The 25927-nt window shown below is 38.2% G+C and overlaps 1 protein-coding gene across 3 annotated transcripts; it reads right to left on the bottom strand.

The window, feature by feature from the left end:
- Positions 1-5363: 5363 nt before the first annotated feature.
- Positions 5364-25871, bottom strand: kiaa0513 (KIAA0513 ortholog). Of its 3 annotated transcripts, none has more exons than XM_026310961.1 (12): positions 25802-25871; positions 19053-19647; positions 16970-17069; positions 16437-16510; positions 15742-15812; positions 14650-14857; positions 14502-14542; positions 14293-14389; positions 13343-13420; positions 9981-10061; positions 9499-9593; positions 5364-8926 (listed from the first exon to the last, which is right to left on the bottom strand). In XM_026310961.1, the coding sequence occupies exons 2-12, from the start codon at positions 19442-19444 to the stop codon at positions 8877-8879; spliced, it is 1287 nt and encodes a 428-aa protein (XP_026166746.1). In that variant the 5' UTR covers positions 19445-19647; positions 25802-25871; the 3' UTR covers positions 5364-8876. The 3 variants fall into 3 exon arrangements, with proteins under 3 accessions (XP_026166746.1, XP_026166748.1, XP_026166747.1); XM_026310963.1 differs by having other exon boundaries at positions 14293-14365; XM_026310962.1 differs by having other exon boundaries at positions 25830-25863.
- Between the last annotated feature and the right edge of the window lie 56 nt (positions 25872-25927).

Below are 25927 nucleotides of genomic sequence, written 5' to 3'. Positions count from 1 at the left end.
AATTGTCTCATCATGTGTCCAGCAATGCTCAAACAATCTGCACCCTTTCAGGGAGCGGGGAGATGAAACAGTGTCTCCTTCTCATCTTTCAGGTTGTCTCAACGCTTTGAAACCTTGTTTCAGCCGCATACTTTATTACCTGCAGTTTAAAGTCTGCAGGATAGCTCTTTCTTTTCATTTTCACTTAAGTTATACTTGGAGTTATACTGGGAGAAACATCCAGGCAAAACTGGTGCAGAACAAAACATTTTATTACACAATTAAATCATAATTTCTGTGTTAAATTTCAGGGCAACACATATAAAAGAAGTGAGGAGTCTCCGTTTAACATATGAGAAGTCCTAAAAGTTAACAGAACCATCTCCATGATAACTGAGCCAACACCAGTTGCTGATGAAAACTATGTTCCTGTTCATAGCACTGGAAAAAGCTTGTAAGTGGACCTTTTTTATTTCTCTCGCTTCCCCTGATAATGTTATGTGCATTTTTTTCCCCACCCTCTGTGCTCTTTATCAATCTGAACTAAAATAACCATGAGACCCATGAGTTGTTCAGTGACAACAGCTTTAATTTTTCTCTGAACACCACCATGCATTCATAACGGTATACTCCATTACAGACAGATGTAGTAGTTGTTTTTACAGTTCTGTAAATGTGGCTACAGACTGGACAAAATGATGTTAGTGATTGTGAAAATTTCATTTAGACTGGAGCAAACAAACCAAAACAAAGAAGCCTATACTCAGTTTCATTTTGATCAGTCTGATTTTTCTTTTAATGGCATCATCAGATTAAGGTTTGTAGTTTTGAGTGAAATTACCACAAGCAGCCGTGCAGAGAAGAGGTTAGAACAACTAATGCAACCTAAATACAGACGGTAAGGAGACAGATGAGAGCAAATGATTTCTACTGAAATGATTATGATTATGGCTTGAAGACAGACAGGCAACTGGAAACCCGTCACAACTATAGCAAAACAGTCCACTGCATGCAGAACCAGACTGATACTGTGTTCTGACAAAGCATGTCAGAGCCTCGGCTGACGGGTGAATGAATACAGGTGATGTGTAAGGGAAGGTAAGGTGATTGGGTATGGAGAGATAGCAGGCAAAAATGGTTCAGGAAATTCTAATATGCAGTACATGCAGGTGCATGAGGAGGAGAGAACATGGCTGATGGGGTCAGAGAGGTAAACTGGACAACATTTCTGTGACAGAAATGTCTCAACAGCTATTGAACAGATTGCTGTGACATTTGGTCTACACATTGATGTTTCCCTAAGAATGAATTATAGCTAGCTTTGGTGGTCCCCTTACCTTTTATCTAGCTCCTTCAAAATTGTCCAGTCACTGTGAGCATTTTAGCTTGCTGTCATTCTTGTTAGTATTTAGTTTAAAGCACCAACCTCCATTAGTGCCCTCTAAGATGCCCCCACAGTAGCGCACCAGCAGCGCAAATGTGATAAAGTGTCCTCTATTGCCCTATTGTTGCTGTAGTTGGTGTAGCACTACTCACTGGTGTGCTCAGCCACAACCCCTTTAATAATTTTATTTAATAATAATATATTAATAATTTGGATTGTTCTGTTATCTTTGGATCAGTAGAGTTGAAGTTGCAACACTGTGAGGTAGCAAAGTTTGATTCCCATTCACCTCTTGGGCCTTTCTGCGTATACTTCATATGTTCTCCCAGTGTCTGTGTGGGTTCTCTCTGGGTACTCCGGCTTCCTCCCACTAAATTGGCTGTGAGTGTGTGAGTTTGATTATGAACGTTCGTCTGTGATAGACCTGCCTCTCACCCTGTGCCAGCTGGGATTGACTACAGCCCCCCTCCAACCCTGCAGTATAGATGATGGATGAATAGATGTTCTCTGCTGATGGGGGTTCAATAAATATATCAGATGCCCTTCATATTTGGAGATGCCCATTTATGATATTTTGGAGCAGGGAAAGATTGTAGTTAACTACTTAGTGGTTTAAATTGTTACAACGTTTCTATCACTTTTCAACGGTTTCAGGATGCAGGACAGTGTATTGGAGCTCCTGTAAGACCATCGTCAGCTGACTTTGAATATCTTCGCCATGATTCATTTATTGACAAATAAATAGCAGGCCTCTATTGTCAGACAGAGAGAGAGAGAGAGAGAGAGAGAGGTAATTTTAACTGTGGAAAGTGTCATCACCTCCAGTTTATGTGCAATCAAATCCCAGCTCAGTGCAAAATCAGATGGTTGAAAGCTAGCTGGTTCAAAAGGGTTCCTAATCCAAGTGTTTATTATATTTTTTCACTCTCCACATAAACTGGCTACACTTGTCCAAATACACATTCAGCACTGGGGGGAGGGTTGGGCAGTGATGAAGATTGATGGGCTTCGATTAGATACCACATTAGCTGCTAATCAAGTTAGGTTTCCTGGCACAGAGCTCTGTATATCTTTATGTGCTTTAAATGGCCCCCAGACCAGGTCTGATGCAGTTTACAACTTGGACCCAAACACCTACATACAGAGAGAGACTTCATGTGCACCACCATGAGCACCAGTCAGATCTCATGAAATTAACTACAACATGCCTGCAACTATGTAATGTTCAGTTTGTGTTAAATGAGTGAATACGACCCAGGAAAAGTAGAGTTAAACATACATGAAAAAGTAAAGGGTAACAGATGATGAACAAATGAATTGATTGCAGTTCATTAAATGATTGATCTGTGTTTATTGAACATGAGTCAAACAAATTCTGATGAACAAAATGAATGTGTTGGAGATATTTCAAAACAGAGATTCAGACGTAGTTAGCTGGTGCACATGCTCCATCCTCCTCAGTATAGAAAGACCCAGCAGGAAGTTACCAAGAGCAGGAGCAGGATATTTAAAAGGATGCCAGCATGAGGTACATACAAATGAATATTTTCAGCTAATTATATTCCATATTATGTTTTGACTATAAATCAAGGTTTAGTAATTTTAAACATATATTTACACAAATGTATTGAGTTAAGAAAGAGTAATAAAAATCTGGTATTGGATCCGTTTTAACTTTGTGATTAGTTTTTCTTTGCGAGGGGCAGATGAAGCTTTATGAAGCTTCAGGGGTTTCTTTCTATTTGTGCTGAAAATCAATTCAAAGTTGCAGGAGTTTAAACACAGAAAGCACTGTGACATTACAGCAAGACTGGGGCTGAAGCACTACAAGAATGTAATATTGTTTTTTTTTTTAAATACTGGAGAGCTTGTCCTCCTCAAGGTTGCATAAAATACACAAATGAAAAAGAGGAAAAAATTCAGTCTTCACAATCACAGCATTTTGATAAAGGGTCACAAGCTAAAAAGGTTCAGAGCCAGAGAGTTAGTATCTGTTCCCTATACACATGGATTTATGTTTTTTTTTTTGTTTAACATAAGATAAATCCTGGATGACTGCAATGACACATGACCTATTATGATGATCCATTAACCATTGCACTTATCAAATCCCTTCTAAACAAACCAAGTCATTTCAGTCCACATATCACAAACTGTTGCTCAAGATACAACATATTTCAGTCTATTTTCAGTCTCCTTCTTTCCTATAAAATGTTGATACATTTGCATATTTCATGAGATCCCTAAATAAAATTGTATTCTTACACTTATAATGACCTTCCATGATCATGAACGAATAGATTAAATAATTAATGACTGGCATCACTGGCAGCTATTTATTTCTAATTATTTACAGTATATTCACTTGTCTTTGCCAACCATGGCTGGTTGGTTTACTTGCACTCTGTAACACGTGGTTCTTTTCTCCGCCTGCTGGATGTTCAAACCAAGCAAAGAGATTATTTCAGTATTTTTAATACTCAAACAAATAGTATTAATGTACCACACAGAAACAAATATTTATTTTATGTTTAACAGACAAAGCAGTGTCCCCTAAAAACTACAATGCAAAGACTCTGCAGATGATGATTCTCTGCTTTGCTAAAGAGCTGGCTGACCATTATAGTACTGCTCTCTCTGAAACCTTTCAACATCTCTGCAGCTCTGCTTTCACAAACTGTAAATAAATATACACAGTCTCATGAGGCTTTTGTGTATATGCATGTGTGTCTGTGTATGTGTGTGTATTCATATGAACACTGGCAGGGGGACTTATACACAGAAGCAGGATTACCACCCCCAGACTGGGACCACCCTGACTTTAACACTTAATCCAGGAGGAAGTGGAGCTACATCACAGACTCACTTAGGGCCACCACCCCTCCCCGTCTGTACGCACGCACGCACGAACACGCACACACGTCTATGTAAGATGGGAATTGTGTTGCAATGGAGTATGAAGTTTGTGTCCGCACATGTATGCAAACAAAAACTCACTAAATTTGAGCACTTAAGTTAAAACAAACCAGCCAAGATTTACACTGCACAGCTGGATGGCTTTTGCAAATCCAACACTCTTGCTCAATGTACTGTATTGTCAGAGTGTAGGTATGTACAGAGTGTCAGTGTGTCTACTGTAAAATACATAAACGTTAATGAATCACATGCAGAATCACAAATATCTCTGACCATGTGTATCATGGGTGTGTGTGTGTGTGCCAGCACAAATGTCCCTTTTCATGACCAAGAAGGAGCTGAGAGAAGTTTTCTGATGTTAGACCACTTAGGCCCAAGCTTGGGAGTGATATTAAATAGTATAGTTTTTCATGATGTTTGAAGTAGAGACAATGTATACAAGAATGAACTAACACTGATAAGCTCACAGGTACAGAAAAAGGTAACTAGCATGTTGCATGATTGTGTGTTGGAGCCTGGTATTAATTAGATGGAGGGGGTGTCACAGTGCTGACTGGCCTTTCACAGCTCATTGCATGGTGTCCAGTCAGAGTGCAGCAAGTGTGACTGCTGTTTATTTATACAAAGTTGAAAGCGGCAGTGTGCAAGTGGCTAGGACCAAATGTCAAACACTAAAACACTCCAGTACATTGTACTGCTGCAGAGGGTCCCAATCAACACTGCTCTTATTGACACGGACATATACAAACTTTCACATGCCGTACACACACACACACACACACACTCAGAAAAATGCATGGGTGTGTTAGGAGGTATGCTTTTTTTCCATCTGAACTGATATTGCTTTAACCGCTTTAACAATATTTCCCAAAGGTCAGTAATGTTTCACATATTTATCATTTTTATTATTGTAAAATGGGAATATTGCTTTTTTACTTTTTGGTTTCTTGGTGTTTAAGAGGATTATCCATCAAAGCAGAAATATTATCCTAGGGTCGAAAAAAATATGGGTCAAATGAAACATCTGTTAGCAGCATGTCAAAAAAAAAAAAAAAAAAAAAAACCTAAAGAGAGCCCAAAAAGATGACATCAAAAAATAAATTTATTACAGTATCAGCAAATTGATTCAACAACACAACATGTTCATGCAAATGTAAGCACAACATAGTAAAACTAACATCTCTTTGAAATGCTCAGAGGACACACCATAGCCACCACACACAAGCCATAATCTTTTCTCAAGGTTTTATCAGCTACAATGTACATATTGATTATAACCTTGTGTTCCCAGTAGATATTAGGCTCCATGGTAACATCATAGCATACAGGCTAAACTTTATTTTAGCAAATGATTTTCAAATGAATCATTTGTCAGTTAGCCAGGCAACATTAAGTGGTGTTGCCATCTCACTCTGAAAATGTTTGGAAATTACAACAGCAACATAGAGTTACACCAGCTAAACCATGCCTAACCACAGGGCAAAGAAAGTGAACACACAGTGTTTGCAGTTATAGCAGTTCAGTTTTGAGATGAAGCACATTTATATAAAGGTCAGTATTTAATTACAGCCATGAAGGCAGTTGTCTTACAATGGTAGGATGGTAAGCTAACATGCAGCATATTACTGTTTTATATATATATATATATATATATATATATATATATAGTAAGCATTAAGGGCCCACTGTAGTAGTAACATCACCAGCACTATTTCATTGGTGAGAAAATCAACACTGACTGCCAATAAAGATAAATGATAACATTCACTTTTGTAAAGGATGTTTGTAAATTTTGCATGAACTTTATCTCGTTTTCTATTTTTACAGAAAAAGTGACAATGGTAAAAAAAAAATTGAGTCAGTGTTGTAACAATAATCTATAATGAATATAGGCATCATAGGCACCTGAGATAACTCAATGAAAAAGGCTACAACTACAGTGGTCTCTTATTGCTGTTTTGAAGCAAATGCACTTATTATTCATCTACTGTAACAACATGTTATAAGTAAGTTTTTATTTTTATTGCACTGCTCTAAATAACAGGAGATTTGCTGCTATCACTCTATGCACTGTATGATTATATGTTTGGATGAATCCCCAAACTAACACCCAACTGGGGACACATGGACCATATTCACATAATTACATTAGTTCATCAACAGAGCAATTCCACAAAAACTTAACATATCCATGTAATGGTTAAATTCACTTGGTTGATACTTTACACATTAATATGGTTAAAGTGGTCTTTTCAACAAGGTAAGAGAGAAAGTGTGCACTGAACATGCAGAACAAATAGGCATTAATGTTATATTTTTCAGAGGATGTTGACAGTGTAGAAATGCTAAGATCAAATGTAGTGCAAATGGCTCATGCTGAGCTAACAAAAACAATACTTCAGTGTTACAATAGGTCAAAGATCACCTCAGAAAACACACAGAGCTCGGGAATCAAGGGTGTTTATCCATTCTGAACACAGTCAAAGATGTTTCAGTGGTTTGGAAATGAACTTAGAGCACATGGAAAAGAATACGTTAATGAAACAGAAGGTTGCAAGGCTTTTCATATGATTTGAATGACTACACTATATGTGGCTTCAGCATTTACACAAGATTATTGCACATCACTATTTGCACACACTCTGGATGAGCACAACATACCAATGTATGAGCGAACTTCAGGGTCATAACTACAATTAGACATTTATGCTCCTTGTGATACAGTGGATATGCCACTGCATCTATTGTTGTAAATTAATTCATTAATGAAATTAATTCACTTGTAATTAAACTGTAATTAAAGACCCACAACTGACAAACAGCAGCACATGATCCTTCTTGTAACATTCAGAGAAATATATACAGTATTTACAAAATGGCTTCAACAGCACTACAGATTAAAACAGATTATCAATCTAAATTTGCATTAGAAAATACTTAAAACATTGAAATTGAATTTTTAGATTTGTTAATCTCTAATTGAAAGAGGAAAAGAAGCGTTGAATGAAGATACAATGCTACCCCACAGTGGTAGGATAAAGTAATACAATTACTGAATGTCATCACACAGTCCACTTCCTTATTTTCCATTTGCTTGGTGTTGTTTCCACATGCTAGATATTTATATTCAGATAGACACACATGCAGCAGAATAGTGAGGAATGTGTATTATGGGCCATAGAAAAGTGGGCCAGATCCAGGTGACATGCAGCTGTCCTCTGGACATGACAACAAACTACAGATAGCGATAAAAATGAACTTGATTTGTGCACATCACTTCTTTACCTAACAGGGAAACGTGATCTTGGCAGGCTTTGCGTTAGTGTTTAGTTGGCAATTAAGAGTGGCATCAAGGAATAACGACAAGAATATTAACTTTCATGGAAGGTGGCTTGGTAGGCTACAGCATCTCTAATCTTCTCAAGAGTATAATAAAATTTCTAATTAAAACATAAAACTAATACCATTAAATTCTAAATGTGCGCTCGAGTGAAATGGGGAGAAAATGGGACAGAGATAGGCAGCATCATTTGTCTTAGCATCTATACAGAAGAAAGGCTTTATTACCCAGAAGATGGACACACTGTCTGTTTAATATGAAGCTATAGACGGAAGCTTAGTTTACCATAAAGACCAGGAGCATTTAAAAGCAGTTAGCCTGTCCAGTGTCTGCCTACCACCTCCAAAAACAGAAAATTGAAGTGTAAAATAACTTTAACATGCAACCAACCCATCACTATACCACAGCCGCTCATTTTTTCACTTTGCATTTTGGATGGATTAAACAAATATTTATTACTTAGCTTTATAGGTGCTGATACACAGATTTTATTACCACTGGAGTATCAGGCAAGGAGTTTTCCTTTTAGTTTTATGCTAAGCTAACTGTCTCCTACAGACATAAGAGTGGTGTACATTTTCTTAACTAACTGTTGGAGAAGAAAACAAATAATAAATCATTTCCAAAGACTTAAGACTTAAACTTCTTTAAGAAATTGCATGGAGGGATACAGTATTAGACTTTTTTTAAATTACAGCAATGAAATTATATATCATGACAAATCTATTTTTCAATTATGTTTTCAAATAAAATACACTGTAACACTGTAGTATTTTAACTTTAGTGACTTTCTGATTGAGAACTGACCCGATGCCACCTGAATAGTGGAATCAAGCATAAATTATATGAGCCATGTACTACTATCCCCAAGTCTGGTTTGAACTTCCATGGTTTGAAATGTATATAGATTTTTGTAAAATGTAACAATACTTGGTACAGTGTCTGAACAGATACTGTTAGATGTGTCAAACATAAGACAATATGGATACCAAGGAAAAATAATAAAACAGCACATAACATGTATAATCTACACATCATAATCTACACATGATGTGTTATTGCTGATAGAGGACAGGGTTCAGAGGAGTACTACTTAGTTGTATCAACATGTTTTGCAACAACTATGGCACAGATCAGTACAGTAGGTTATGCTGTATTTCAGCAGTATACAACAACAGTTAAGCAGAGACTTAGTACGATATGATGTCTGTGTGCTGTCAGTCTGTCATGTTGAAATGCAACCTGTCATCTTCAAACTCACTCTGCAGCCATTTTCTCGATGTGGTCACTAAGCAACTTGTACTGTTCTGTAAAGTAAGTTAGTAGGTGAAGGTTTATTTACATATAGGGTTTTCCAAAACAAATCTTACAAAGTACTTCATAACCAGTGGTCATTAAAACAACACAAAGCAGCAGACAGATTGTAGATTCATCACTATAGGCAGCCCTTTCACAGTGCATTCTCACTGTTTGACACATTGGGATAAAAATGTTGATCATAGCTGCTTTAAGAACGTGTACAATGTACAAATATAACTAATAGTACATGTAGCTTTAAAAATGTCCTGCTGCACATTTCAAGGACATTATTACCTACAGATGACAAAGGTACTATTTTCTTGTAGGAGGTGGCACTTACCTGTTTACATATCTGCAGGTCTAAACAACTGAATTTATAATTTCTTATTTACAGTATACAAATACTATAGAGTGGCATGAGTGCTTTGAAAATCTGTGAGCAGCTCTACCTTCTGGAGAACCTGCACCCTGCTAAACTTCAGTGATGGATTTTAATAAGTGTTTTACATCTAAAAATACCACTGGGCTCAGAACAAGAACAGTTAAGTGCTTTAGGGTGAACTATGGCTGTAGTGCTTACCTTCATTGAGGTTCCCAATGACTGCCTGCTTCTTCAGGAAATCATTGCACAGCTTCTTACTGAGCCCAAATGCCAGCATGTTATGAGTGAATGTCCTGAAAATACACATTATACCAAACTCATTTTAGTCCAAATGAAAATTATTGCAAACATTCAATACCAATATATTAGATAATGCTACTTATACTGTATACACTTCTAAGTCGTACAACAGCTGATGTTATCTGCAGTCCTTCACACACACCTAATGTCAAATTTTGTAATTGTAAATGGAAGTGTTAAGATGTTTGGACTGAGGTCCTGAGGTGTTTCCTGATTTTCTTAGATATGTAGAGGGTACATTCAGTACATTTACATCAGCTATGTAAGAACAATGGCTCTGCCACTGTGACAGAATCAGCCCACCTAACACCTAATGTCTATACTGGATGTTCCTTATGCTATTGTATTAGTGCTTGGGAACACCATGGTGACTTCCTCACCCCAGTTGGCCAAAGGCAATGTTCTCATCGATTTTGGAGCTGTCGTCCTTCTCTTCCTGGGTCATATGACACCACTTTTCCCTGTAGCACAGAGACAGTCAGCACAAAGTTTTAATTCTGAAGTTTCTACTTGATCTTCAGCTTCTCTGCACAAACAGGCCAGGGGTGGGTGTCAGAAATATCACCTGCTAATGTCATGCTGACCTTCTGCAACAACACCACAGATAGCACTGGTTTCATATACAGCTTCAAAATGTGGGCTCTTTAACTGTTCAGTAGCTTGTGAGGGTTTTTGGGTTAAGAAAAAAAGCTCTGTAATCTGTCTAAAAACAATACATGACAGCCATCCCTGTAGATGTTGAAATGGGATGCAAAAAGTGAGAACACATTACAGATAGAACAGCGTGAAAGAGCAAAAACACATAATCCAGCCATCAGCAAAATCATAAAACAACATTACTGTTAACAAGCAGATGAAAAGCATAGACTCGTACTATAAAACAATCTGGAACCCACAACTACTGAAGTCGCAAATGTCAAAATACATAAAACATTAAACATACTCAGAGGCTTCTTTCTATCTAAAGCTGCACTAATCAATGTTAATTGATTATTGTCAATTATTCTGTAGCTCATTGCTGCTCTTTCATCATCTCATTCCCTGTACCCACCACTGTACACCACCTGCCCAGGACCAAATGGTAGACAGTCAAAGGAACAACTAGCTGGTGAAAACATGGAATAAAGAGCCAGGTATTTCCCCCCGGAGTTGATGAAGACCAAAAACAGAGCTACAAACAAAGAATATTACAATACTGGACCAACAGTCATTGATTGAGCACAAATAAGACTCTGAATGCTAATGTTCCCCTGAGTTTTCTGGATGTGTAAATAGACAACTGTTTGCCAAAACATTCACCAGAGAAAATTTTGAATGTGGTAATTTGTGTGTTGAATTTGAATGAAAAAATGCAAAATAATGCAGCTTTCAAATGTAACACTAAGTAATGGGTTAGGAATAGAGCTACTTTTGATAATTTAGTTAAGAAACTCTTTAAAAAAAAAAATCAACAATATGGCTGAAAATGTACTCTTCAGTGGATCATCTGAATATCTCAACATCACATGACATTACATAATAACAGTGTATTTAGTAAGGCACCGATAGAAACAATAAAGACGTCCTCTCTAAACATGACTAGAAATTCAATGTAACACACCAGAAATAGGTATGTTCAATTGTTCTATTTATATCTCTGCAATTATTAATCTGCAATGGAAACAGGCATGCATGGATGGGAAAAAAGAGACATCAAAGAGAATATGCAGATGGAGGGAGAGAAATGATCACATGCAACAGGATTAATGGTGTGACCATGCAGTGAGCTGTAAAGTGACAGAACACCCTCAGACTGCAGTGCATCTGTTGCCTCTCTCTCCTGCTTTAGACAAAAATACCATCCCAGACATCATACAAGGTCTCTGTGCACACTCAGGATATTAATTGTGGGTGTGCTTCTACTCATCACAGTTAGGTTTCAATAGCAGCATGACAGAATACCTAGCTGGATCACATTACCCTGTTAGGCAATGACTACAACATGCAAACAGAAGCTAAATGAAGAAAGAGATTACAAACCACAGAAAGATCATAAAAGAAAAAATAAATCATAAAAAGTGAAGCAATTAAATAGGGTACATTCAAAAAACATCACACAATCACAATATTCCAATTCGAATTACAAGTAAAATCCACTGTATAATTCTAGTGAAGTGGACATTACTGCCTAGCTGTGGCTAGTAGATTGTTGCTTTTAATTTATACACAGCACAGTCTCAGACTACACTTATCCAGGCTAGGGATTTACTATTAGACTATCCTCTCTCTGTTCACTAGAGCACATCTGACAAGCTACATATTACACTCAGGGTGACTCCCAGACCTTGAGCCTCATCCCTTAAAGCAGGGCTAAACACCAAACTGCTCTTATGTTACACTCCCATAGTCCATGAACTTCTGTCTCCCTATCACATCTGTCAATATCTCCTGAGCTGAGAACCTACGAAAGAGAATGTGTCTTACAGGCCTACTGAAGATTGCCATATTGGCAAATATGGAGTCTGGAGTTAGTTATCAGGCCTCAGTGAGAATTATAAGTTTTGGCTAGGTGTGTAAATTACAAATGTGTGACATTAAAAATATAGTTTGTCAGAAAATATTTAAAACCATACAGTACCACACAGTACCACACAACTAGTCACACAAACTGCAGCCTCTGCCCTTTTACTCCTCCCCCTTTTATCTACTTTGACTGATCTTTGCCTCTTCTCTTATTTTCATTTTTTCTTTTAGGGCAGTGGACAAATAGAAGGACAGACCTCTGGTCTTTCTCTTCATCTTGCATCCCCCTGCCCGGCAGCAAGGCACAAGGAGAAAAAAGGTTAAAGTCTACATGCAGAATGAGGGAGAACAACAGCTTAAAGAAGAGAAGAGAAGAGGAGAGAACAGAAGAGAAGAGAAGATGTTGGACATCAAGAGACTGTGTGCAGTAGTGTTTTAGGCTGAAGTTGCAGCCTTCATGGGTCCACTTGATGCAATACTCTCCAGTCCCCAATGGACTCTAAATGCACCTATACATAAACTGTATTTGATACATTTTGAGGTGAGGAAAATGAGAACTATGAGAATCACAGCTTACTGGAACCTTGTTCTGATGAAGGAACGCAATGATTTTAGGACAATCAGTAACATTAGATTCACAAATATTAAAAAGATTGAAAGATTGTGTTTTGTTTATTATTTATTACCCAGTAGTTAACTCAGAATGTTTTATTGTTTGCATTATTTCCATTAGCCATTATTTACAATGAATGAAGCATATAAATGAATTACTTTAGTTTCTATGAGTCTACATTAGTTCTTCTAATGTAACAACGTTTCATTGTGTGTTCACTTGCCATTTGAACTGGATGGAATTACCCTCGGGAGCATTTGTGCCAGGCTTGGGTGTGCTCAGTTCCCTCCAAGAATTGGGTCTCTTTTTTGAACATGAATGTATGCATGGGTTTGGGTAGGTTTTCTAACTTTTCAAATGGAAGAGATCTAGTCTGAAGCTTAATGAACAGCACTGTGATGTTTGATGAAGCCAGCAATACATCTCTAGAAAAATCTCCAATCTTTATATTGCATCGTACAGATTTACTGACACAAGAATGCACACAGAACAGCCCACTTATGTCTTATGAAGGGTGTTTTTTAAAAAGATTTTTTTTACAGTCTATACAATTTTGAAACATATACGGTGTAAACAAAAAGTTATTTATTGGTTCAATTATCTGCCTAGACTCCCATCCAAACTCACCTTGTGGTTGGTGACCTTTTCTTCCTCTCACAATGAACAGCATCAAAAAATGCTGCGTTCCAAAATCTTAGTGTATGCCTGACAGGTAAAAAAGATGAAGATAAATAGGTTATAGATTTCCTGCATGGCCTACTTCCCTAACTCACTTGTAATGATGCTGCAAATGACATGCTGCATTTGGATGACCGTCAGCAATGGCATAGAATGAAACCCTATTACAGTACCTCTGCAACCTCTTTGCTATAAATCTGCATGCTACATGTCTTCTAACAATCTTCACTTTGCCAGTTAATCACTATATAGACTACTTCGTATTCTGGTGCTATGAGGAGGTAGTAGTTTACTATTGAGTATTGTTTGGGAATGGGGTGGGGGGTTATCGTGTTGTGAAAATCTTGTGTTTTTGTATCTATCTATCTATCTATCTATCTATCTATCTATCTATCTATCAGCTGAGTATAATCATTGTTTTATTATTTCAGCATTGAAAAGGGAGGTTTGAAGTGATAAAGCGACAGCAAATTATCAATTGAATATCTCTGCATTCCCTGCAGTTTTTAAACTTTTTTCTTTTCCTAGTTTAGTATTTGCTTAGTTTTATTCACATGGATCTCATGGCACACTGCTTCCTGCAACAGGAAGTTGCTTTCAAAATAAAATCTCTACAAGGCCACTGTGTGCTACCTGTCCAGGTGCAAACTACAGAGTTACAGTAGCAGCTTGCTAGTGTATGAAGATTTCACTATTTTCTAACAACAAAAGCAGACAACTGTTTTCAGCAAAAAAATCTCTGAAGTGACTATGATGCCCTGTTGCCCTAAATGAAGATTGATTCATGAAGAGCAACCCATTTTAATGGCTTTTATGAAAATGAGATTATTCTTTGGATTCTGCAGTCTGAATAAACTGTAAAAATGTGAGATATTTGAACCACACTGTCATCAACATACCAGATAGGTTGCTGTTTTAGGTGGGTGTACAGGTACACTTTTTCTCCTTTCTTTTCCTCAGGAGCCTGAGACACTGTAATGAAAGAGACTGGCACACCTAAATTCATGTCTAAATTAATAGCTAACCATGCAGTGCAGGAGGAGAAAGATATTTTTCTAGTTTCTATTGCACTATAGTAACACAGATCTATTAGTTTTGTGCATTTTACCTGGTGATTTGGGCTTTGTCTCAGCTGGATTTTCCCCATCTCTAAAAGTAAGAAAGCATTAGATAAAAAGATGAAGACTGAGGAGTTGACACTATATATGACCATCTTAATGAAAAAAAAAATCAAAGGAGTAAATGCATTGGCTCACTCTGTCTTGGGAGTCACTGAGCTCCTCAGTTTGCTCTCTAGGCCTCCAAAGAAGCCTTTAACGTCAGTTTTAGACGTGTTTTTAAGGAGGCGCTCAGCGGCATCCTTCTTCCCTGACAGCCAGGAGTTGGCTTTGTTGAGATAAGAGTCCAGACCAACTGGAGGACCACCACGATCCAGCAGCTCTAAGGGAGAGGGCTGGGACTTCCCTAAATAACAAGACAGCATAGTGCTCAAAATGGTGATTTCTATCTGTGAATGGCATCAATAAAATATAGTTTTATATGTATAAAAATCTCTATAAAGCAGAGTTGTTGAATTGTAGTCTGTTTTCCTAACTTGGTGTCTCTGTGGTAGTCTTTGTCTCATAAAGCTGATACAGTGTATAGAGTAGAAACTGTAGGGTTGATGGGCTACCTGCTGTTAAGCTTCTGAGACCAGATTAATCTCACAGGTGACATTACAAACATTACAAACACCAGGCAACATTTAGAATAAAAGGCCCTGTCTGAAATTTGATGGACCAATTCACCTCAGCCTGATGCAACTCAATTAGCTGGGAATGAAAACAATAATTAGACCATCTGCTTCAGCTGTGCATAGATTTCTAGCCTGCTGAGACAAAGAACTGTAACCATGCACAGTTACTCTTCCTTTGGCTCTGTTATGTTTATTTGTTGACAAAGCTGACTGCACTGCAGTTTTAATTATATGAAAAAATTACAGCAAACATGACTGCAGACAAACGTTGATGCAATGTACTGTGCCACACTGGTACACACAATGCATCCTGCTTTCACAAGCACAAAACCTACCTTCCTGCAACTCTACAAAGTCATTGTATAGGTGTTTGTCATTGTTGCTGCAAGAGAAACCACAGGGCCAGCCTTACATGCTAACACTTTGAATCAGCACTAATGAGTGCAGCGGTTTTTCTTTTGCAAGTAAGACCTGACTAGTCTTTAAAATGTACAAAACGGTATCCACACCAAGCTATGTTTGCAGAAAATGAGCAATTCTGATATTTGAAAAGTTAGTCAAAGGGAACATACATGACAGAAGCATGTAAAATTGTTTAGTGAAATTGACTTACCAATGTAGTAGTATGTGAAACACATAGTCATCAGGTTTTTGGCTGGGCTGTAGTCATCCATTTGGTAACATCTGTAAACACAGTTTCTTTAGTGACGATCCTGTCAGGACCTCAACGCATCAATTGATGGAATTTAGTTTTTTTGACTTAAAGGATAAGTAGTTGACAGTATTTTTTCTTATTGTCCACAAATCCAATGACAAAACTTAACGCACAATGAGCGTATACAGCAAGTACAGTCTATCTATTCAGAGCCCAATATATCTTCCTCCTCTCTGCCACAGAGCTCCATTATTGTTCAAAACTATTAAAGCACATCAGTGAGTCACACTGTTGCACTGGGTGACATGTTTGTTCCATAACACAAGCCCATGCACACAATAGTTCATTTTAATTCATTCCCACATACTGAAAATATTTAGTATAGTGGTAAATGTGTAATAATCTGCTCCTGAAAACAGTCCTCAAAAAATGCTCTTTCTTGTGTTAAAATTACTAAAACTGACAGACTGTTTTCTTTTTATTATAAGTCTCAGTGCAAAGTGTGAATTTGTAACCTGTTTCTAAAGACTTATGTTTTCCATGGGCGTTAATGGGCTTGGAGCACTGTGCCACAGGCAGGGTAGAGAAGTCAAAAACCAATCTTATCCTTTACAGTCAAATAGGGTTATTATGCCTCCAAGATACAAACTCACTCAAATAGTACAACTGCAAAAGACTGCACCAGTCTGTAGAAGGTGGCTTCACTCACACATTTAGAGTGGCAGCGCTGTGAACAGTATGACAGAAATAGTTAAAGCTTATTCACTTAAGCTCAGTATGAAGACGATCACAACAGCAGTCAACTGTGCTACATATTAATAAAAAAAAAGCATATATAAAGATTTCATGTTTCACTGCTTACTTTTTGAGATATTTGATGTACTTGGTGCTGTTATTTTCTGTGTTCATATAAATGTTTTTGGCACTAAACTGAGTGACTTACTTTATGTAATTTTTCATCATAAAAGGATCTACCCATCATGAATAAAATCTTAACTTCAAAAACTGTAAAATGAGTTGTTTACAATTTGACACTTGTGAATATAGAAATATATTCAAAACACCTAGGATAGTTTTGGATTCAGCTTCCATGCACTAATATTGTGTTTTTTTTAAATTGTGTTTTTGTTCCCTTTCAAGTTACATTACAGTATTCATTTACAGACTTCCATTTCTCCTTATTTACCTGTGCGCTGACATATTTGGCAAACCACTCCCTGCCTTTGCCATTCTCTCCACTGCACAGCTCTCCAAAACGAGCCTTCTCTTCCTGGTCAAAGTCCTCCCTGTGAAAACATGGTGCAAAAACTCATTACAGCACTAATTTACAGACCTTATAAACAGGTCTCCCCAGGGTTCTCTTGAACTAATAATTCATCAGAAAAACACAAACGCACATCAGCATCATGTATCAGCAACCAAAGCACACCAAAACTACACCAAAACTAAGGCACCTGTAGACAAACAGGGAAAAACAGCATTCTGATAATCTTTTACCTTAAATTAAAATGTACGAGGCAACCTAAGAGACCCCAGCAGCAGTGAGAGATAAACAAGACCAAAGAGCCTACAGCCCACCTTAGTTCAGTGTGTTAATATGCTGTCATTACACCGAAACTAAGATTAATGATAATGACTTTAGAAAGTCGTCAGGAAATCTATAAGCTATAAGCCACACATTGGTGAAGAGCAGATTTAGGTTTGTATGGTTTAGTCCAAAGAAGGCATGAAGATGATTAGAAATACTGTACAACTGAACTGTCCTAAGGAAAGCAAAGAGGACGTATATTGCTATAAGGAAACAGCAGATATAAGAGTTCTCTTGGAAAAGAAATCTTTCATTTAGAAAAGATGGATTATGACATTCTGTGATGGACTGCTGACCTGTCCAGGGTGTACACCTGCCTTTCACCCAAAGAGAGCTGGGATAGGCTCCAGCAGATCCCTGTGACCCTAAATAGAAACAATGGATGGGTACAGATAACGGATGGATGGATTATGACGTTTCCAAGGGCATCACTGAGTGTATTTCCTATCTGTTGGCCACTGAAAAAAGAGCTTACTGGCCAACAGATAGCCATAATAACAATAATAATAATATTAATAGTAAAACTAGGTCTGCAGCAAAAATGATAGTTACATGTTTCTAACCTTAATTAATTAAATTAAATTATGAATTAATTAAAATTAATTCAAAGGCATTCTGATATTTAGATGCACCCTTTTAACATTTCACTTTGCTCACATTGGATTTCTTATCAAATCTCAATGTGTTGTCATACTGCTAGCTTCATGGGCCAGTGTTTTTGACTCATGGGAATCAATGACTGGGTGAATTTTTTTAGGCAATCCTAAGCACTCTCTTAGATGAGCTGATTCAACTAAGGAACACCTTCAGCTCTTCCCCTACACCCATAATATTAATATTGTGGCTGCCATCCAACCAAACAAAACTGAATACCCTAGCATCACTTGATGCAGATATGAAAGTACAGTGCTCTCTATGGGCTCTTTAGATATAATTTTAGGTTATAAAAGGAGCTATCAAATTATTCTAATAAAATATTTTATAGTTTGGAGAATCCAGATAAAAATTGATGCAGTCTTGTCTTTTTTTCAAATTACTATTTCTAGGAGTTACCAAAGTCAAAATTCCCTGACTGGGGCCAAGCCAAACCCCACAGAACATCTGTGGAGAGCCCCAAACATGGCAGTTCACAAACACTTCCCGTCCAACCTGACAGTATGAGAGGAACTACCAGAAAGAATGGGATAAACTGCTCAAATCCAGGTTTGTAAAGACCCTCTTAAGATTGGAAGTTGTAAGTGCTGCCAAAGGTTCTTCTATAAAGTACTGAATTAAGAGTCAAAATATTTCTGGAAATGAAAGACTATTTTTTCATTGCCACAAAGATATTTTCCATTTTAAGTGTAGACTGGTGGGCAAAATGGTGATTTATCTCTCTATAATACAATAAATGTTCAAAAAGTGAAGAGATTTTTCTGAGGTACCTTTACCTAACTATAAAAATTAAGTGATATGGCACTGAACAAGTCACTGCATATTCTATTAACCTTCCCAGGAAAAATAAAGGGTAATAAAACATAAACTGCTAGAAAATAAAAATAATGATCTTCATTGAAACAAACAGCAACCCTTTGCTTTGACAAAAGGTTTTCTAAGGAAATTCACATCTCTCAAATAGGCTCAAAACAAACTGTGCATATAAAAATAATTAAACAAAAATCAGTTTTCCATTAATTCTTACTTTCCATGAAACACCTTCTCCACATAAGCCTTCATGAACTGCCTCCTCTCTGCTGTCTCAGCATCAACATCCTCCCCACTGTGAGCAGATGATGATGATGACCTCCTCATCTCCCATATATGTGAGGTTGGGTCCATGTCATTCTCACTGTCTGCAGACTCTGTAGCATCACTGTCATTTCCTCCTTCCTCGTTGTGGTGGTGATAAGAGCTGGTCTTGGTTGGTACCATGGGCTCTGGAAGTAAGGGCTGCTGGTGGACTCCCATAGAAGACGCTGGCTCTGGGGAGAAAATGTCTGTATGGCCTTGGTGTTGGCCTGCATTTACACTAAGAGTAGTAGCCTCTGAGGTCAGGTCAAAGTCTATTAGGTTGTCCACTGCTACATCCTCCATGTTGAAAATAAAATTCCTTCCTTTTACAGTACCTTCACACCACTGCTTTTAGAATACGCTATTTAGTGCTTTGTAGGAACATGAGGCTGCTCACATTTAACGTTTCGACTGAGGCCACTGTCGTTACTGGGTTTGTGCTGAGAGTTTGATTTTGCAGAACCTCCCAGATGATTGCGGTGACATCAGGTGAACTCACAAGGCATCTGTGGACAAAGAAGGAAAAACAGCATTCTTTTACCTTGAATTAAAATATACGAGGCAACCTAACAGACTCCAACAGCAGTGTGAGATAAACAAGACCAAGAGCCTACAGTCCACCTTAGTTCAATGTGTTAATATGCTGTCATTACACCAAAACTAAGGCCGATGATAATGACTTTATTTTTGCAGGTATTTAATCATAGAATAATGTATAAGACACATTTTCTAAACATCACTATAAATTTTAATCTTAGCAGGTTAGAATCTTTCAAAACTAGATATGGTACACCACTCAGCCTTATTGCAGTTTTTTTCCCTGTGGCCACTCACTGTATTGCAATGTATTGCATCTTTATATCTATACATTGTTCCTCTAACTTTTATTCATGCAATCTTAAATAAATACTGAAGCTAAGTACAGGAATTCAAAGTAGTTATTTTTAATTCATGTCAGCCTTGATATCATGCAAAAAAAAAAAAAAACAGGAAGCTGAAATTAAAAAAAATGCAAAGACAGGAAACTAAAATCTTAAACTTTATATCTGATCTTTTCAATTTCCCACAGTCAAAGACTGTCGGCTTCTGTACATCTATTGTGTAACTCAAACAGCAAGAACCCTGCTTTGATTTGAAATTAATGACTTATAATAACTATTAATGACAAGTCATGTCACAGTCCATGCTGGGCTTCCCAGTTGCCTTCATACACACATCCTACACTCAGACCTTGAGCTTATCTGCTCTGACAGATGTCTGTGAAGATTCTCAGTCATCCAGGTGAAGTTATCTAGAAGCTGAGTCATGGCAACTGTCTTCCGTCTACTGACAAAACACACAGAGCTCTAACACTGTTAGTCTAAAGACACATTGTAGTTGTAACCCTAAGGTAAACCTGATCCTAACCTGAGGCATAAAATCAAACAACCCTCTGAACTCAACCTGAACTCACAGACAAGGCTAAAAGCTTGGGCTGCAGCCCATATTACAAATATCATGACTGTCTTATTCAGGATCAATGTAATGTCTTTCAGCCTCAGGAGTCAAGTTTTAGATGTACACACAGCCCATCTCCTTGGGTGAAAGGCAGGGAAACACCCTGGACAGGTCACGAGTCCATTGCAACAAAAAAATCTGTCCAAATACTTTAATTCGTTCCTGTGTCTTAGGGTTTGTGCAGTATGGTTTGTGCTGTCAAGACTTTCCTTGTAGCAAACATCCACAGACTCAGCTGTTTCTGTCAGAGGACATGTTAATAATGAGACTTAAAAGATAAAGCTAGGTGGTAGCTAGGCTATAAGAAGCTTGTTAGCCAGATGTTTAAGCTTGACGTTTAGCTGGAAAGATGTCTTAATTTGCTCTTGATTAATACTGATTTAGGGTTGTTTAGCCCCTTAAATTGCCCCATGCAACTCTGCTGTCATTTGGCAACTGGCAATTTTTAGAGTTTACTGGATACAAAAAGGTGCAGGCTAGATGTTAACTTAGTACGCTGCTATATAGAGAGTTTTCATTAACTACAGCAGAAGATTATTAAAAGGTTACTGGGCACTTTTGGGTCCTCCCTTGACCCAGGGCCTGGGACAACTGACCAGGTGCTCCACCAGTGTCACCAGCCCTGCCTTCAGGACATATTGGTGTATATGTTTAAAATTGTGAGTTGTGAGTATATGGCCCAGACTTAAAACAGTTTTACTGGAGATACTGGAAGTGTGAAAAATCGCCTGTCAAGTTTATTCCCTGTTAGCGTTTGAGCTGAGTTGAGCAAGCACCAGACTCCCTAAGTCAGCCATGATTCCCTGCTAGGGATTAATGACAGTGGTGCAATCAACCTGATGGCTAGAGACGCCATTTGGCCTAATGTCATGTCCTCCTGCCACAGTCACAACAAATGTACACATGCATGCCCAGACAAACACTGGGGAAGTCAGGAAATTAGCATTTCTTCACTCAGAAAAAAAAGCTGCAGTATTTCTGCTTCCAAGTGCAGAAAGGGGAGCCCTGAGTTAACACCACCTCAACATAGACACAGTGACAACTGCCCTCTCCTACACACTATCTGCGAAGGTCATGTCAAGAGGGAGGGGCTTCTAGGGATTATAGTGAAACATGAAAAGCTTGAGTATACTGGTGGAGAGGGTCTCAGCTAGTTGCGATCAGCTGCACAGCACCGCAGAAACACATGATTCACACATTTTTGCAATGTGTGCACTGCTGCAATGCACCTCTGAGCCTCTCCCACTCCCAGGAAACGTTTTTCACCACACTTGTTCACAAAAGCCTCAGTTGAGCAACATATGAGCAAGGTGCTTTTATGCTCACATCAAAAACGGCATTATAAAATATCAGTTCAGTGTGTAGGCAAGGTGCTTTCAAAGTCCCCTTCTCAGGCTACCAATCTATTACCCAAAGTGCTCTTCCACACATTCCTGAACAAAGCACAGTCTGATAATAGTAGGAACCAATACCCAACATGGGACTTACCTGACCTACAATCCTTTGGCTTCTTGTGTAATTTGATACTTCATTTAATTTGTTGAGAGAAACAAGACTCTTGGCTCCTTTACTTTTAACATGTAATTTACACTTTCACTTCTTCGTGAGTGGGTTTTAAGGTTGGTATATTTCCATACTGTCTAACAGTATTATATTATAAATGTAGAATTGAGCCGCCGATTGCAACTGATCATTGTCATGCCATTTTATACAACTTTCCCACAAATTCAATCTGACCTATTTGGTATCTTTGGAAATTTTCACATCTCCAGTTGATTTCAAAATAAAGTGGTTAGTAATACACAGGCTAACATCTTGCTTTTGTGACACACTATACAACCAGATTCTGTACAGTAGCTAACAGAGGTGGAGGAGGGGTATCAGGCCACCAATTAACCACCCTTTTCAGATCATCAAATACCTTATCAGAAAAATGATCACTTATGCTCAAATTAATATGATAATTTCTATCTTGAGTGACAGAAATCATCCATCCATCCATCCATCCATCCATCCATCATCTATACCCGCTTTTTCCTTAACCAGGGTCACAGGGATCTGCTGGAGCCTATCCCAGCTCTCTTTGGGTGAAAGGCAGGGGTACACCCCAGGTTGACAGAAATCACCTTTTGAAAAATGCTTTTGAGTTGTTCTTTAAACTTTTACCTTGGCAGCCTATACTGCAACCAACCACCATGGTGTGATCAGTGGCTTCATTTCTGGCAAGCTGTCACATCATCTTAATATACAGTCTATAGGTCAGTGTTTTCTACAATGCATCATATTGAAGATCATTCTGATTTGTTACAACCTAAGTCTTATTGTTTCTGTTGCCCATGATATCATTGTACCCACCAAAGTAAGAAGCATTTTCACAGAAGATATTATGAATTTCTGCTTTAAGGACACTGGTAAATAATAAAATGAATGACAGCAAAATTCAGTTCAGCTGCTTGAGTTCAGTGTCCTGGTTTGACACCCAACAGAAAAGAGCAGTTGTCAGTGTTATTTGCAGCAGTTGTAGGCCTGTGCAGCATGGTGGATTAGTGGTTAGCACTGTTGCCTCACAGCAAGAATGTCCTGGGTTTGTAATCCGGCAAGTTTCCTCCTATAAATATATGTATGTCAGGTTGACTCTAAATTGCCCATAGGAGTAAGTTTAAGTGTGTGAGGTTTGTTTCTATGTGGCCCTGTGATGGACTGGTGACCTGTCCAGGGTGTACCCCTGCTGGGATAGGCTCCAGCAGACCCTGTGACCCTGGTTAGGAATAAGCGGGTATAGATAATGGATGGATGGATGTAGGCCTATGCTTGTCCTACAATGAGAGTCAAAAGACCTGCTGTGAATAAGCCTACTGTTGAAATTGGAGAATAACACATCACTACAACAAAGCTTAATGCAACAAACACAACCACTTAAGCATTTGGAGGCAAAACTGAAACTAAGCACACCTGAAATATTGTTACAAAATATCATAAGGAAAACTAGAATCCAGAATCAAAGGGGATCAGCCCACACAGTGTCATGCTGTTATGTGCGTACATTTGTTGTCTAAACAGAACAGAAACCACACACATGCACAGTTGAATTTCTTAATTTAGAACCTAAAACATGACTGCCATTTTAAACCTTTTGAAATATTTTTTGAAAAAGGACAAGCCTTATATTTTTGGTAAGGAAGAAACATCTCACGCATTGATGTGGCTCACTGATGTGTTTTAATCATTTTTAGGCAACAATGCCTACTGCAGAGACCACACAATGCCAAAGAGGGATACTGTAGCTGAACTGTGCAACCTCACATCACATGCTGTAAGAGCTGTGTGACAAGCAGAAGTGGCTAATGGCAGATAAGTCAGGTGTAGAATCTTAGATGAGGCAGGCTACAGTAACAGCTGAGGGGACTGCACTTACAGTACAGATATAACCTACTCACTGCAGGCAGCATTCCCAAGAGATCAACATAATATCTTGCTTTCAAAGGACATGCTGGATTTCTGGACACATCATCATGTCAGTAACTATAAAGGAAATGTGCTGCACCTTATCCACTACATCTACCATTGAAGTGTTTTAGTGCACTTTCCACTGAAGCAACTACACAGAAAGGTCACACAGAGGTCAAAGAGGGCACCTGAGCAGTCTGCTTGACATCAATACCATTACCTCTAAATGCACCATGTAAACTCAATTCATTGTTTCCTGATATTCCTCTGTTGTTGCTTTGCAATCACAGCCGTACATCTAACACAGCATGAGTATAGATGAAAGCCTGCCTGTGCGATTCATGTTCATATAGAAGCTAAGAAATATTTAAAGCCTTTATTCCATCCAGAAAGAAGATACAACAAAAGATCAGCTCATTGGCACAAACATGTACAACAAAGTAACTCAACTGACAGCATCAAAATGAAATGAGCAATGGATGCTATAAAACCTGGGGGGAAGTTGTCCTCTATGTGAACTTCAAGATAACAACTAACACACTCTCTATCAACCCAAGCTGGAGCACTAATAATATTTTGTTTGGCTGACCTTTCCTTAACTAGCAAATGGCTCTAAAAGATCCTAGATTAATGTAATGGAACAAGATGGGTAACACAAAGCAGATTCAAAAGTGTAGTATGGGTGTCATTTATGTGTAATAACTCTATAATTTATTACTTTGAAAAATGTCTTTACCATAGACGATTTGACTATTTAATACAGCCCCGTATCAAATCATCTTCGTGTGGTGCTATATCAAAGGCTATGTATTATTAACTACCTCATTATGTATCTGCTATTCTATCACGTGTGGGCAGAACTTAATAACAAACTTCATTAAAATATCTGGCAGTTGTATAACGCACTGCCTGCAATGTAACTATGCACGATTAGCACGATGTGTCAGCCGCAGCAAACCAAGAGAAATGCGACCCACGTGGCAGCACTTCAAGGCAGAACTTCAGTTTGATAATATTCTTCTTCTTCATCACTTAGCGCGGCGTTGGGCTAATGATGTCAGTTCAAACAGCTGCCCCACAGCAGCTCTATGAGTGCAGCACAGTGCCTCCATAAAATGAGCAAACGGTTTAGTGCCACATTTTACTTAATGCCAGTATTTTTGTCAATAAGAAGTATTTAAATTACAACCTTACTTATTAATGAGTTTTAGTTTTACGTTGTAAAGAACTACTACAACCTGACACTGTTCAGAAGCTTTAAAATGTACAGACTGCCATGGGGGGGGGACCACAGATTATTATTTAACAAAAACTCTAACCAATTAGTTCATGTAGCCGGACTGGGTGCACTTGACAGCTAAGATAAGAAACCTGAGGAAGCAGCACTAAATAAACACAGCAAAAGCCTGACGTTTCCTGTAACGCTAAGCACTGGCATGGGTACGATTGGGACGTGACTATGGAGCCATTTACAAGAAAACAAGGAAGGATACCCCATGTAAATCATACAGCTTTACCTGCAAATATTGCAAAATACACACCAAAACAACTCGAAATAAACGACTAAGGTTTTCAAATGCCACAGTATTACGAGAATTACCCGCCAGCTACCCCCAGATCATTCAAACAAACTGAAATGCTCTGTAAAAAGGCATTTAGAAGTCATTGAGTAACAGATATTTTATGAGAAGACACCATTATTAAGGCTGTACATACATGACAGGAGAAGGGGGCTGCTCCTTACCACTGCGTCGTAGGTTTTGCTCGACTGTGGGCTAAATGCAGAAGTGCGCAAGCGCAGACAGACGTGACCACTACGAGGGGTACCCCAATGACGTTGAC

The sequence above is a fragment of the Mastacembelus armatus genome, chromosome 6 (assembly GCF_900324485.2).
Source record: "Mastacembelus armatus chromosome 6, fMasArm1.2, whole genome shotgun sequence".
In the NCBI taxonomy this organism is placed as follows: Eukaryota; Metazoa; Chordata; class Actinopteri; order Synbranchiformes; family Mastacembelidae; genus Mastacembelus; species Mastacembelus armatus.
Note: the sequence above shows the minus strand (reverse complement) of the source record. Positions and strands in the feature narration are given on the sequence as shown.

What these genes read in the sequence shown, in the direction of transcription:
- kiaa0513 (XM_026310961.1), bottom strand. Translation starts at nt 19,444, where the DNA reads ATGGAGGATGTAGCAGTGGACAACCTAATAGACTTTGACCTGACCTCA. An exon ending in GAGAAGGTGTTTCATGGAAA is followed by an intron (nt 17,070 to 19,052) that starts GTAAGAATTAAT and finishes ATGTTTTCACAG; the next exon opens with GGAGGACTTTGACCAGGAAG. An exon ending in TCAGTGACTCCCAAGACAGA is followed by an intron (nt 14,543 to 14,649) that starts GTGAGCCAATGC and finishes TCTTACTTTTAG; the next exon opens with AGATGGGGAAAATCCAGCTG.